Source organism: Hordeum vulgare, chromosome 7H, assembly GCF_904849725.1.
Source record: "Hordeum vulgare subsp. vulgare chromosome 7H, MorexV3_pseudomolecules_assembly, whole genome shotgun sequence".
NCBI classification, from domain to species: domain Eukaryota; kingdom Viridiplantae; phylum Streptophyta; class Magnoliopsida; order Poales; family Poaceae; genus Hordeum; species Hordeum vulgare.
In genome coordinates this window covers 138,915,382-138,930,544 of record NC_058524.1, presented here as the reverse complement: position 1 = coordinate 138,930,544, position 15,163 = coordinate 138,915,382, and the positions used below count along the sequence as shown (strand labels likewise).

At 42.9% G+C, this 15,163-nt stretch overlaps 1 protein-coding gene and 1 pseudogene across 1 annotated transcript; both read left to right on the top strand.

Moving 5' to 3' along the window:
- Nucleotides 1-5,753: 5,753 nt before the first annotated feature.
- On the top strand, nucleotides 5,754-6,322 carry LOC123408496 (annotated as a pseudogene).
- Nucleotides 6,323-7,313: 991 nt separating this feature from the next.
- LOC123412837 (epoxide hydrolase A-like) lies at nucleotides 7,314-10,728 on the top strand. The gene is made up of 3 exons (XM_045105782.1): nucleotides 7,314-7,865; nucleotides 8,098-8,333; nucleotides 10,349-10,728. The coding sequence occupies exons 1-3, from the start codon at nucleotides 7,383-7,385 to the stop codon at nucleotides 10,596-10,598; spliced, it is 969 nt and encodes a 322-aa protein (XP_044961717.1). The 5' UTR covers nucleotides 7,314-7,382; the 3' UTR covers nucleotides 10,599-10,728.
- Nucleotides 10,729-15,163: the final 4,435 nt, after the last annotated feature.

Genomic DNA, 15,163 nt, shown 5'->3' with positions numbered 1-15,163 from the left:
GAAACAAGTGCCCCAAAGCTCATAGAGAACCCCGACAACGCAATTACCCGGGGGGAGGGGCGACGGTGGTGGGGCGACGCCGGCGGGACGAAAAAGCCAATATCAAGCGGCGGCAATGAGAACGACGGCACCAGTGAAACAGATCTAAAGAAACAGATCAGAACATTACTACAAAACCTAAATTGTTTAAGGACTAAAGTGTAAAATAGAAAACCAGAAAGCGGAAATCAAAAACTAGAAATCATGAGACAACACCTCCACGCGACAAGTTTCACCAGCGAAGCGCATTTGAAAAGTCTCCAACGCGCCCACAGTGCGACACTTGTCGTGTGCAGAGAACTCCCGAATGATCTTTATGAGGAGTATTCCCTAACTAGTGATTTCAGAAACTCAGCTAGCCGAGTTTTTGTTTTGATCTCATTTACTTTTGTCAACCGTCCGTGTGGTGTGGTGGCAGCCCGTTTTACTGTTTTTCTTGCGGCTCGTTTTGTTTTGTTTTTCCCGCGGCCCAACGTAGCAATGAGGTGGCCATACATTTTGTATTCTACAAGAAGACTATAGTAGCCCTAAGTTATGTGTGGTGGACGCATTTATTGGAGCATGCTTTTTTTTCTTCAAAGGAGGATGCACTATAATTTATAAGGCAGAGTCACAACTACAATTTCTCTTTCTATACTAACAAAAGAGGTCGCAATTTTTCACGTGTTTTCTTTGAATGATTAGTTGTAATCGCAAATTTTCCAAGGCAGAGACGGAATCCACTTATCTAAGGGTAGTCACAACACGTAACTTCACATTTTCCAAGATGGACGCAAGTGCATTTGCCTATGGTGTAGCCGCATCTGCATGTTTACCAAGGCAAGACGCAACTACATTTGTCTATAGGGGTAGACGCAACCACACATTTTTTAAGGTGGGATCCAAGTGCATTTTTTAAAGGGGATAGTCGGAACAACATGTTTTCCAACACAGGATGCAACTGCACTTGTCTATAAGAGGTAGTCTCAACTATAGATTTTCCAAGACGGGATGCAACTACATTTGTTTATGGGGTAGTTGCAACTACATATTTTTCAAGGCGTGATGCAATTGTACTTGTCTGGGAGTAGTCACAATTGTACATTTACCAAGACAGGATGCGACTTCATTTGTCTATAGGTGGTAGTCGCAATTTCACATTTTACAAGGCAAAACACATTTGCATATGTCCATAGAGTGTAGACGCAAATACACGTTTCCAAAGGCGCGACCCATCATCATTTGTCTACAGGGTAGTCGCAACTATACAATTCCATAGGAGAACACAATTGCATTTGTCTATAGGGCGTAGTCGCAACTACATGTTTTCAAGGCGGGATGCAACTCCACTCGTTTGCAGGGGGTAGTCGCAACTACATGTTTTCCAAGACAGGACTCAACTGCATTCATTTATGAGGTAGTCGCCATTGTACTTGTCTATAAGGGTAGTCTTTGTTGTGCGTTTTCCAAGACGGAAGACAATTACACTTTTCTAGAGATGGTAGTCACAACTGCATGTTTGCCAAGGCGGGATGCAACTACATTTGTTTATGATGTAGACACAATTGCACATTTTCCAAGGCAAGATGGAACAATACTTGTCTATAAGGGGTAGTCGCAACTGCCCGTTTGTCCAAGACGGGACGCAACTGCACTTGTCTATAGGGGTAGTCGCAACTCCACCTTTTTCCAAGATGGGACGCAACTGCGCTTGTCTATAGGGGTAGTCTTAACCGCACATTTTCCAAGGCGGGGTGCAGTTGTACTTATCTATAGGAGTAGTCGCAACTGCATGTTTTCCAAGACAAAATGCAACTGCATTTTTTTGGATAGTTGCAAATGCACATTTTCCAAGACAACACGCAACGTCCTTTGTCTAGGGAAGGGAGTTGTAACTATATGTTTTCTAAGGCGGGACGTAATTGCATTTGTCTATATGCGATAGTCATAACTGTATGTTTTGCAAGGCGGGACGCTTTGTCTATGGATTTTGATTGCACCTTTTTCCATGGCAAAAAGCCATTGCATGTTCTCCAATGCGGCGAGAGCATTTTGCATCTTCTTCAAAGGAGGCATATGTTTTCACAACTGCACGCCTTGTAAGGTGGGGGAGGCGACTGTAGTTAACTATAGGGGGTTAGTTTGGAATTGCATGTTTTTCAAGGAAAGATGCATTTGCCTTTGTTTGTAAGGGCTAGCCGTAATTTGCGCGTTTTCAAAGGGGTCCCAATTAAAAGATAGAAGACAACTCCACTTTGTTTATAAGGGGGTGTGACACTCTAGGTGAGGTGTGACGCAATTACGCGTTTTTGCTTTTCCTTCAAAGGTGACTATTCTTTTAAAAAAAAGAGGGGCGACACTTACATGCAAGCACCTGTGTCCTTTTAAACTAATAGAAAAATATGTGTCTTTTTTTACCTTTAAAAAAATCGTGCGTGAGGGAGAGTTTTGTGATATGTTTTTCCTGCATTATTATTCTTTTTTAATACTAAATATTTTGTAATGTGGACCAAGCATTCACTTCTTCCAACGTTCTAAAATAAAAGGACATTATTGTATCCGAAATGGAACAGGGACATGTGAAGAGATAAAAATACATAAAGAGAAGAAAAGGCGTATACGAAAAAATGTAGATCAAAAGCAAAAACGTTACACTAGTAAAAAAGGAGCTTCCGTCCCAGCTCAATTTACACATTAGTCACGGATCCAACACGAACCGGGACTAATGTTAGCATTAGTCCCGGTTCGAGCGGCAAGGGCGTCGGTCGGTCATTAGTCCCGGTTTAAATGGGACCTTTAGTCCCGGTTCGTGTCTCGAACCGGGACTAAAGGGTTTGGAGGCTTTAGTCCCAGTTCGTGTCTTGAGCCGGGACTAAAGGGTAGACCTTTAGTCCCGGTTCTAGACACGAACCGGGACTAAAGGGGTTGTGAATTTTTTTTTGTTTTAAAATTTATGTTTTGTTTGTAGTTTCTGTTTCAAATTGCTTATATCTTTTAGTATATTTAATATTTTTGAGTGATTTTTTTGCATTAGATTCAAATTTTGTTTAGTTTGTGTTTGTGCAATTAGTTTTCAAATTTGAATGCTTTAAATTTGAACTTGTTCAAGATTGCTTCAAACCCAAATTATGAATAACTTGAGTTTACAAATAGTTTTTAATTTAATTTTTTTCTCCTAGTCATCTGTTAGATTGTTGTCACAGTAAAATTTATTTGGTTATTTTTAGAATAATTTAAATTAGGATTTTAAGTAAAACAATACTGTTTTGCTTATATAGTTGTTTTAGTCATTTAATTGATGTTTTATTATTATTTTTAGTTAGTTCTTTCTGTAGATTTGAACATGTTATAATATGGTGCATATTGAATGCATAAAAAATCTGGAGTTAAAATAATTTTAGTAAAATGCCTTTGTAGCAGATGGGTTGCCCGGTGAAGTTTTCTCAGATGCTCAAAATTCCAAATGTAAAAAAAGTTATTTCGAAAAGAAGTTTTTTCCAGAAAAATTAATTTTATTTAAAAATATTAGGTTGTTTTCATTGAAATTCACTATTATTATTACCTAAATAGTTTATTTTAATAATTGTTTGAATTCAAAAAATTAAATCATGTGAGATGACATCAAGGCACCTTGTTGTTTAGGATTGATAGCTTACTATTGTTAGGAAAACAACAAGTGCAGACTTGGCAACTAGGGGCGATAGAACAGAATGTTAAGCGTGCTCGGGCTGAAGCAGTGAGAGGATGGGTGACTGGCCGAGAAGTTAGACGATTTGAAATGAGTGATCCACGCTAAAGCAGTGAGGATGGGTGATTAGAGATTAAATTGTCAAATAATTAAAAAAAATTGGAATAATACATTAAAAAATTAAAAAATATTCAAAAATAATAGATGAAAAAAATAAAAAATAAATTTTACCTTTTTGAGTCAAACAAACAAAATAAACAGACGAATCTTTTAGTCCCGGTTCGTAACTAGAACCGGGACTAAAGGTCCTCCCTCCCCCTCGCTCCCAGCCCCACCACGTGAAGAGCCATTAGCCCCGATTCATGGCCGAACCGGGCTAGCATTAGTCCCGGATGATTAGTCCCGGTTTCTGAACAGGGACTAATAGCCCAAACGAACCGGGGCTAAAGACTCTTTTTCTACTAGTGTTAGTGAGCCTCCAGCCTATTCGCCACTTGCGCAGCTTGCTTTTTTTCCCTTCTAGTGCGAAATAGCACATATTTGTTTTTCTTTGTGTAATAACAACTACTTGTTGACTATATACCTGGTCATTTTTCGGGCCAGATCGGGTTTCGGTTGGGCCAAAAAATGCTCGGTGCTAAAAATCCAAACCCGAGCACGGCCCGGTCTAACCGTCGGGCCTAAATTTTAAGTCCAAACCCGGTCCGAGACGAAAAAAGCCCAACTGGGCTCGACCGGCCCGGTCTAACTACGATTTAATTTTATTTTTCGATAGGCCCGAGCCCGCCCGACGTGACCATCGGTCTAGCCTGAACCCGGCCCGGCTCGGGATTTTTGGGCCAGGTTGGGTCGGTCTGGCCGGGCCGGGCTGCCTATGTCCACCTATAGTTGACTGCCCCAAAGCCCCATAAGTAAGCACCCCGTCTCCAAAAACATCTGATAAGCTAGGGTCAGAAACACATAAAGATAAGCGTAATATTACAACTGAACAGGGAACAACCCAATATGATGAATAACTGAGCCACGCTCGGAGAACATAAGAGCATCTCCAACAGCCGCGCTTCGCGCCGTGCCCAAAAAATGTTTTTACAGCGCGCGCGCCGGCTGGTTTAGCGCAGGGATAGGCGCTGGCTCCAACAGCCGCGCTATAATGCAGCGCGCGCGCCGCGCTCCAGCAGTGCCTAAAAATGCAGCGCCCGCAGTAGGCACAAACCACATATACATTTCAAAAAATAGGAGAAAAACGATCAAACAAACAAAATAAATCAACAATAAATAGTTATTTTACAACTCAAACAAATAAATAGTTTATCGTTCAGTACAAAAAATAATAATGCAATAAACACAACCAATAATTCATGAACAATACAATACAAATAATGCAATCAAATCATGCTCTTTGTCGGCGGGCGCGGACGGCGACGGCGGCTCGGGGATAGGCCGGGGAAGCGCCGAACGGTGGCGCGAGCGGCGGCGGCGGCGCGGTCGAATGGGGGCGGCGGCGCGGTCGGATGGGGGCGTTTTTGTGGAGAGTGCAGAGCGAGCGCAGAGAGTGCAGAGCCAGCGCAGGAGAGAGCGCAGAAGAGAGCAGGAGCGAGCGCGGGAGAGTCGCGCGCGGGAGCCGGCGCAGCAAATAATGGACGCGGGATTGCGTTTCGGCCAGCGCGCTGAATTGAAAATGGCGCGTGCGCCGTTTTTACGCGCCCGCTGGAGCTGCCGCCGCGTTGCGCGCATGCTAAAAACAGCCTTTTTTTACGGCGCGGCCCTTGTATAGCGCGGCTGTTGGAGATGCTCTAAAACAAACTGGTTGGACAACTAAGAGCATCTTCCACAGAGGCGCTAAAAAACGCGCGGTAAACTAGGTTGCATGCGCGGGGGAGAAAGCGGACGGCTGCGCGCTAGATTTAGCGCACCACTTGGGGCGCGACTATAAATTGCGACGTTCGTCAGGCGGCTACACATCGCCCTCCGCACTGCCACGCGCTCTCTGTCGCTTCCTCGCCCTCCCTCTGTCGTGCTGCCACCAAAGCGCCCCCACCGAGCCACCATGCCGCCGCGCCGCCGTGGATCTTCGGGCTACATAGGCGTCTGCGCGCGCCCCTCCGCGTCTACTACGTCGAGATCCGGTCCGACGACGTCTGTCTCGGCCTCGGCACGTTCGAGACCGCGCACGAGGACGCCCGCACGTACGACGTGGCTGCGTGGCGCCTAGGGAGGCCTCGGGCGCATATGAACTTCCACGATGTCTACACGCGCGAGCAGGCGCAGGTCGTCGTCCCTCTGCCTCGTTTGATAACAGACTAGGACCGTGAGGACCACCGTCGGCGGCAGCGCCGCCTCCTCATCGCCGAGGAGGACGAGCGATCCATGGCAGAGTGGCGCCGGCGCCACCCGGAGAACGTCGCCGCCGCGAACGCCTTCTGGGCAGAGTGGACGGCAAGCCGCCGCGAGGAGCGGGATGACAGACGTCGGCGCAAAGCACTGGCCATATCGCAGTGCGAGGTCGTCAACAACGGTGAGATGTCGTTCTTCAGGAGTGACGATGAACGTTGGGATGATACTTGGCTCGATACCTCGGACACCGATGATGAAGATGACGATCACGACGGGGAGTAGGTTCTAATAGTTGCGCCGTAGTTTTTATCTAGTTTTTTATCTATGTATTGGGTAATATCTATGTATCCTTTTATCTATCTATCTATCTATGAAATATCTATGTTTTTATCTAGTTGCATCAGTTTTTATCTAGTTTTATCTATGTATTTTAGCGTGCATGTTGGAGCAAGGCGCGTGCTGTATTTTACAGCGGCGCTGAAGCTAGCGCTGGCCATCGTGTCAAAACAGACGAATGGCACGCCGCAAACTCATTTTTAACGCGTTGCGTGTTGGGCGGCTGTTGAAGATGCTCTAACACGTGAGATAAATTTACATCAGGTGAATGAGATCATATAATTCAGTGATCGCCCTCGTGCACAAGACTTCCTAGTGCAGACGGACAACGTACAGACGTACTTACACGTGTGGTGCAGGTCGTGGATGGCACACAAGCGTTCCATCTATAATTGGCCGTCGATCCGTTCACGTGTTCCGTTTTGAGGTTGAACTGGGTCATTGAAAGTAACGACGTGCTCTTTGTATATCCCTGCGGAAACATCACTACCAAAGACCAAGTGATCCATAGCATGGAAACAAGGACATTGTATTACGACTTTACGAGGTGTGCATATGAGGGATTGAAGGAGAACTGCTAACTTGATGATTGTATACAAGAAGAAATGACATAGCAACACGGGAGAAGATAAACGTGGCGCGCAGGCCAATTATACTTGCAGTAGTCTAGAAAGACTTGGTTCGGACTCGATCGTCTGCCCGTGCACCATGCATGCATGCATGGGAAAAGGGTGAGAAGAAGGGAAGCAGGGGGCGGAAAGAACGAGGCGAGATACCGTTAGGGTTTCAATAACAACTAACAAGATCGACATTGGGTTAGAGCTTTACACGCAAAAAAAAGAGCTTTACACGCAACGCAACCCCTGCGATCCACCCACTGATCCACACTCCCTATATATACTGCGTTCGGGCCCGTCGAATCCAGACACCATTAAAGTCTGCCTGCCTTCTGCCTCTGCGCCTGCTTACTTCCATCGTCACTTCGTCACCGCGCCCTAACCAAGACATGGCCTCCGACGGCGTCATCACCCATCGCAGCGTCGAGGTTAACGGGGTGCGCCTGCACGTCGCCGAGGCCGGCCCCGCCGGAGCGCCCGTGGTGCTGCTGCTGCACGGGTTCCCGGAGCTGTGGTACGCCTGGCGGCACCAGATGCCCGCGCTGGCCACGGCGGGCTACCGCGCCGTCGCCCCCGACATGCCCGGCTACGGCGACTCCGAGGCGCCCTCCGCCGGCCCGGACAAGTACACTGCGCTGCATGTCGTCGGCGACCTTGTCGCGCTCATCGACTCCCTCGGCCAGAAGCAGGTCTTCGTGGTGGCGCACGACTGGGGCGCCATAATAGCCTGGAGCTTGTGCCAGTTCCGGCCTGACAGGGTGAAGGCGCTGGTCGCCTTGAGCGTCCCCTTCACCCCTCGGAGCCCGGCCGTGAAGCCCGTCGACGGCGTCAGGGCTCTCTACGGCGACGACTTCTACATCGTCAGCTTCCAGGTACGCAGATACTTCCATGCAAAGCAGACTTCGTCATGGAAGCCTGAAGCCGTACTTGGGTTGAAAGTTGCACGCGAATACTCCCTCCGTTCTTAGTTCTCCTCAATTACAATTATTTAGAACGGATGAAGTATTTCATACGGGTGATGAAACCATATTGCATTTTCAATCCATATATTGTCTCCGGAGTTGCACGTGAAATCAATATGACCAATCTGGTGCTAAAATGTAGGAGCCTGGGGCAATTGAAGCAGAATTCAAACGCCTTGGTACGGAGTTGGTGCTAAGAAAGTTTTTCGCTGATCGAACTGCTAGCCCACTGTTCATCCCGAAGAGCGGATGGGGCTCACCAGATGATGAGGTGCCCTTGCCGAGCTGGATCACAAAGCAGGACATCAAGTACTACACGACCAAGTTTGACAAGTCTGGTTTCACCGGGGGAATGAACTACTACCGTGCTTTGAATAAGTAATTGAGTTGCTTACTTTGGACTATTTCCTTCTTGACGTTGTTTTACCTTATGCATAAGTGCGCTTAACTATTAACATAACATAAATATGAAGACCTAAACTTAAAATTTGATTCAAAGATTAATGTATAATGTTTTCTATCGTGATTTTTTGTACAGTTACAGGAATTTTCAAGAGAAAAAAAACAAGCTTTGGATTCAAAACAACTAGATGTACAATTTTTAGATTAGTACACTATATATGTTTAAGTGCAAATTCCAAACTGTATTTCGGATATGAAAATATTATGATAAAATATGTAATATTCTCCCTCCATTCTATAACGTACTGCATGTAGATTTTTTGAAAATTCAAACCTCACAAAATTTGATCAGCTTTGTGGAGAAAAATATTCACATCTAGAATTCCAAACTTATATCATTAGATTCCCATAAGATGTAATTTCATATTTTATATTTATGGTATTTTACATATGAATAGTTTTATTTATAAATTTGCTTAAAGTTTGCAAAGTTTGAGTTCTCAAAAATCTGTACGCACTATATTATGAAACGGAGGGAGTATAACTTCAGATTTTCAGAAACACTAATTACTCCATATAGAATTAACTGAATGAGTGAGAAATGGTTTCCCCGAATTGAATGGAGTTCCAAAAAATATTTATCATGAATGAGTAAAGGATGTCTCACGAGCAAGTTCACCTTGCTAAGATGCTGCAAAACCTGTAATATATTGTTACTCATAATATATTAATTGTGTCATTTGCCTCCTATCCAACTTTTTGTATTTTCCAAATTTGTCTGCAATAACGCCATATCAATTTTATAATTTACTTGTCCAATTTTTTTTTAATATTTTGTCCGCAATAATGCCAGAATTTGTCTTATAACCAATGGTGTACATCATCTGCAGTCACTCCATAGAAAAATAATTACCGAAGAATTCGCAAAGAACTGATTGGAGAATAATTGAGTTGCTTACTTTGGACTCCTTCCTTCTTGAGGTTTTTTTACCTTATGCATAAGTGCGCTTAACTATTAACATAACCTAAATATGAAGACCTAAACTTAAAATTTGAATCAAAGATTAATGTATAATGTTTTCTATCGTGATTTTTTGTACAGTTACAGGAATTTTCAAGAGAAAAAGAAACAAGCTTTGGATTCGAAGCAACTATATGTACAATTTTTAGATTAATACAATATATATGTTTAATTCCAAATTCCAAGCTGTATTTCAGATATGAAAAATATTATGATAAAATATATAATATTCTCACTCCATTCTATAAGTAGTGCATGTAGATTTTTTGGAAATTCAAACCTCACAAAATTTGACCCGCTTTGTGGAGAAAAATATTCACATCTAGAATTCCAAACTTATATCATTAGATTCTCATAAGGCATACTTTCATATTTTATATTTTTTCTATTTTACACATAAATAGTTTTATTTAAAAATTTGGTTAAAATGTACAAAGTTTTACTTTTCAAAAATCTATACACACTATATTATGAAACGGAGGGTGTATAACTTCATATTTTTTGAAACAGTAACTACTACATTTAGAATTTAACTGAATGAGTGAGAAATGGTTTCCCCAAATTTAATGGAGTTCCAAGAGATATTTACCATGAATTAGTAAAGGATGTCTCACGAGCAAGTTCACCTTGCTAAGATGCTGCAAAACCTGTAATATATTATTACTCATAGTATATTAATTGTCTCATTTGCCTCCTGTCCAACTTTTTTGTATTTTCCAAATTTGTCCGCAATAACGCCATATCAGTTTTATCATCTACTTTTTCAAAAAATGTATATCTTTATATTTTGTCCGCAATTATGCCACGTGAATTTGTCTTATAACCAATGGTGTACATCATCTGCAGTCAATCCATAGAAATATAATTACCATAGATCTCGCAGAGAAATGATTGGAGATTTTTTTTCTAGGGTAATTGGACTGCAGCACACAATGTACTTGTCTAACAACAATATTTGTTATATGTTTAGGACATGGGAGTTAACTTCGCCATGGACAGGAGCTGAGATAGTGGTGCCAACGAAATTCATAGTTGGTGACTTAGATCTAACATACAATATTGCTGGCGCACAAGATTTCATTAACAAAGGTGGCCTGAAGAAGTTTGTTCCATTACTAGATGGCGTGGTGATAATGAAAGATGTCGGGCATTTCATAAATGAAGAAAAGCCAGAGGAAATTAATGTGCTCGTAATCAACTTCATAAAGAAATTCAACTAAACTAAAGTATATCGAATACATAATGAATAAGGTCAAAGTGTGCATGGTTATTGAAAAAATTGTATTTTGACCATTGTATTACTGTGATGAAAATGTACGAACATTTATGAAAGTATGTTTTTACTGTCCACTACTTGTATCTTTGTGATGTTTACTATAATTACACCTGCACTACTTGATTTTTTTTAGGGTGACCTGAAGGCATTTCCTATTTAGAGCTGTAGACACCCGTTTGTGTGCATTTTTACAAACTGGGGCCTGCAGGCGCCTCTTGCTGGGCCGGCCCGTCAACTTGCAATTTTAATCTATACTACTAATAAACAATCCAACAAGAATTACACTACGGCCATCCCATGAAACGGCCCACAGAAAAGAACAATTAATCAGCACCCCACGATTAATCTCACAGATGTTAATCTAACAGCCCACGTTAATCCACCGTTTGCTGTGTGTACTTAGCAAATACAATGGGCTGAACATACTCCACCAACGAAACTTCCAATCAGGCAACAAAAAATAGAGGACAAATTGCACAGCAACGTGCCCTGTAATCACGGGATTGTCATCACGACTGGCTATTGTCATCACGACTGGCTGGCCGTCGCCGTCGCTACCACCAGTCCGCAGGTAATCCCATCGCCGCGTAGGTCGCCTGCGACGACACCTCCCGCTGCTCCGGCGTTGCTCCGCCCAGGACTCTCCCCCGCCGGCGAAAACGGTCAGCAGCTCAGATCCCCTCCCCTCCCCCCCCCCCCCATCGCGATTCTCAAGGGACTCCATTATTGTTGTGAATCGCAGCAAGTAAACTGGATCATCTCCCCATCATGTGATACAGGCCCGGCTGGGGAGGCACCCCCATGCCAGGTCCTCCCATACCACGCTCTGTCACGTTATGCAACAGTTGTTGGAGGGAGCGCCTTGTCGCGGGGTTATCCTTCGTTTCATCAGAATATAAAAACGATTAGTATCTGAACTGTTAATGACAGATTAGCAACATATGACTCACCCTAAGAGAAATGTAGAACGTCCCATCTTTGAGCATGTCAGGGAGGCAACTATGTAGTGCAACATAGGCCCTGTGAGGGAAGAACAAAAATCAGCACATGGGAAGATAGATGTAAAATCAACGTGTCTTCAGCACATGTGAAGATAGATGTAAATTCAACATGGTTTTGTGACTGTTGAAAGACACGGTATATGCCTTCCAGGCTCATGCTATTCTCTCTATATAATATAGGGTGTACTTATTGTCATATAGGTTACTTATTCTTGTTATTTTTTCCTGATCTATGCATGCTATGGAACCAGCTTTTGCTGTTGTGTAGAGCTAATAAAACAGAGAGTCGTGCTACATAATTACAGAAAGAGGATACTGAAGGAGGTTTTACACCGTTCAGTACCAACCTACGTGAGCAAGTTGGAAACACATCAGTATGTGTAGTACTAGAAATTCCGTTAGTGCATTGGGATATTGACCTGCATGGAACTAAGTGCCCTTTTCAAACCAACCGTGATCCTGATGGTTTTGTGACTGTTGATAGACACAGTATATGCCTTGCAGGCGCATGCTATTCTCTCTACATAATAATAGGGTGTATTTATTGTCATATAGGTTACTTATTCATGTTATTTTTTCCTGATCTATTCATGAGATGCAACCAGCTTTAGCTGTTCTCTAGAGCTAATAAAACAGAGAGCCGTGCTACATAATTACTGAAAGAGGATACAATTCCTGATCTATGCATGCTATGCAACCAGATTTAGCAGTTTGTTCAGTACCTTTTTTGACAAGGAAAATCATGGTCCCCTTTTAAAAATGTACTACCTTGCAGATTTATGCGCACTGTCCCCCAATTTATGCTTTATTCCTGAATAAGATATATTTTTTGGTTTGCAGCAATACTGGTGATATACTTACAGTTATTGGTTTTGGTTGGGCTCGTGTTATGCTCTGGGGTCCTTGAGATGAAGATGTTGTACCTTTTGTAGAGGAGCTCTGTAGATGACTACCACCTTAAATTGCTGCCCAGCAAAATGAAAAGCATAATTTGAGTGGCCAGCAGGATGTGCAAGCTGCCAAATAAGATGGTAAGTTTATTTAATTCAGCTCTGTTACGTTTTCAGCTATGTGAATGTAGTATAGTTAATCCTCTGAAACCAGTAAACTATAGCTGCTTGCTCTGTTTTCAGGCGAACGGCGGCCTAGACAACGGTGGGGATCAGGCGCAGGGGCAGGGGGAGCTGGACCTGGAGCTGGAGGAGACGAGCACCATGATCCTTATATAGAATTTCTCAACATATACCAACCATATTGATAATTCGGAGATGTGAACGCAGTCATGTGAGCTACAACCCTATGCATATGTATCTGACAATCCAGTCGAACCTTATCAACCTTGAGCGTCGATGAATTTGGGATACTATCAGGACTCCTCAGTATGATAATGTAGGATGTACTCCTGTCACATTTGATAGAAGAACTTGTTTGTTTATAAAACTGTCAATTGGACATATTATTGGCTCATTGTTCGGAGTGCAGCTAATATATCTTTTCTTTGTTAACTCATTGTTTTGACTAGCAACATGGGTTCGAATCTGGTAAATATGGAGGCATGGCAAGCATATTCTTGTTACATGGCAACACTTACTTTGATGCTGATGTAGCAGCAATATTAGACACGATCAGCAACAATAATAATAAAACATAGCAACGAAACTCACCTTGATGATTTCCGTTTTGCTCGAACAACCGAAATTACTTCCGTGATAACTCACGAATATTAACTATCTGCCAAGACAAAATGATACAAGGATTATATTTCGGTACAGAAAAAGATAATTTTTTCTATATAAAAATGTATAACGATGAGCACATAAAAATTCCAAGAAACTATCCGATGAGCCGAAACAAATATTAGTATACTAAAGTGTATTACGAAAAAATTCCATCAATTATATATGTCTGGGATATAATAAAAAAGAAAAAGGAAAAGCATGGGGTATAAAAAAAGATAAAGATCCACGATCGCTAAAATTTCGGATCTCCCTCCCTAGAATCCCGCAGTCCACGATCTCCTTCCCACGACGCGGCAGTCCACGATCTCATTCACCCTCATCGTCCTCATCTCTCCTCATCGCCCTTCCACTCTCCTGGACCTTCCCTCTTCGCCCTCATCTCTCCTCCACCTCTCTTGCACTCTCCTGGTCCTTGCCCCCGCCGCCCGTGCTGTCTCGAGTAGACCTCAGCCCCTCCCGGTTAGCTGCCCTAAATATGATGTCCACGTCGTCGTCGCACCGGTGGCGGCTTCACGGGAAGACCTCGGCACATCCCCGTGCGCTGCCCTATCTCCAGTGTCCATACCGTCCTCGCCCTGGTGGCCGCACCGTCTCAAGTACACAGGTAAGGAAGAGTACATACTGCTCTTATTTGTACTGTATGGAGTATATTATAAAATATAGTATGGAGTATATGTGTGTTTCCTTTTAAAACTGGAGTATACAATTTTATTAGTTCCAAAAAATCATAGAACCTTTTTTCTTTGTATCCAAGTGAGTAGTATATTCATCCAAAGAAGAGTATATTCAAACAGTGCCACATACTATACGAAAAAAGAGTCGTAGTATGGCCATAAAACGGATGTGATGCCATTTTTTAGAGAGTACAGTGTATATATTTTCAAAAAAGTATGGAGTATTTCCCTTTCCAATTAGTATGGAGTGTACAATATTAAATTTTTACACGAGAACGAGCATGCAGCAAAGCATTAACCAAGACATGGTTGCACATTTATAGCCCATACATTCATACATACATGTATGTATGCTGCTATGTATGGTGCTCTGAATCAGAATCAGAATATTTCATAAAAGTAGCAGCAAGTAGATCAATGTATATTTCTTTCGGAGAATGACAGGTAAAAATGTTTTCTGCATGAACATGTAAATAGTTAGAATTTTGTTGCAAAATCTGAAGCAATTGGCTAGATTATTTTTAATCATTCTTCATAGTAAACATGGGTACAGCAAGATAATCACTTGTATTAATACTTAAGCTGAAGACAAACAGAGCATTAGAATTCCAGCTTCAGCAGGTTGTCTTTGGCTACAGAGTTTTTCTAAAAGGACATTTAACTTTCAGCAAGCATCAACAAACAAGAACAAGTGTGCAATGTATCTGAGAACAAGTCACCGAACAATAGAAAACGAACCTGGAAGTTTTGGCACACCGAGCTTATCGCAAAACTCGTTGCAGAAATGGTTGCAGTTCCTCGAGAGGAGCTCGTACGAGGCCCCAGGCCATTCCCTGCTGAGATCCCGTGCTATCCGATTTACCACGAGGAGAGAGCAGCTCGTCTTCCCCAGCACAATGGACTCACGGAATGTGTACATGGGGTTCTTGCCCGGAGGGCAGCTGAACACCCCGCTGCCGTTCTCGTAGTAGTCGAATGACCATTCCTCGTCTCCGTAAACCTGTGAGTGATACGCAGCAAGCCGATCAGTAACCAGGCACACGGCTTATCTGAGAGCCTCGGATAATCAAGAAAAAAGCATGCGATGAATCATGC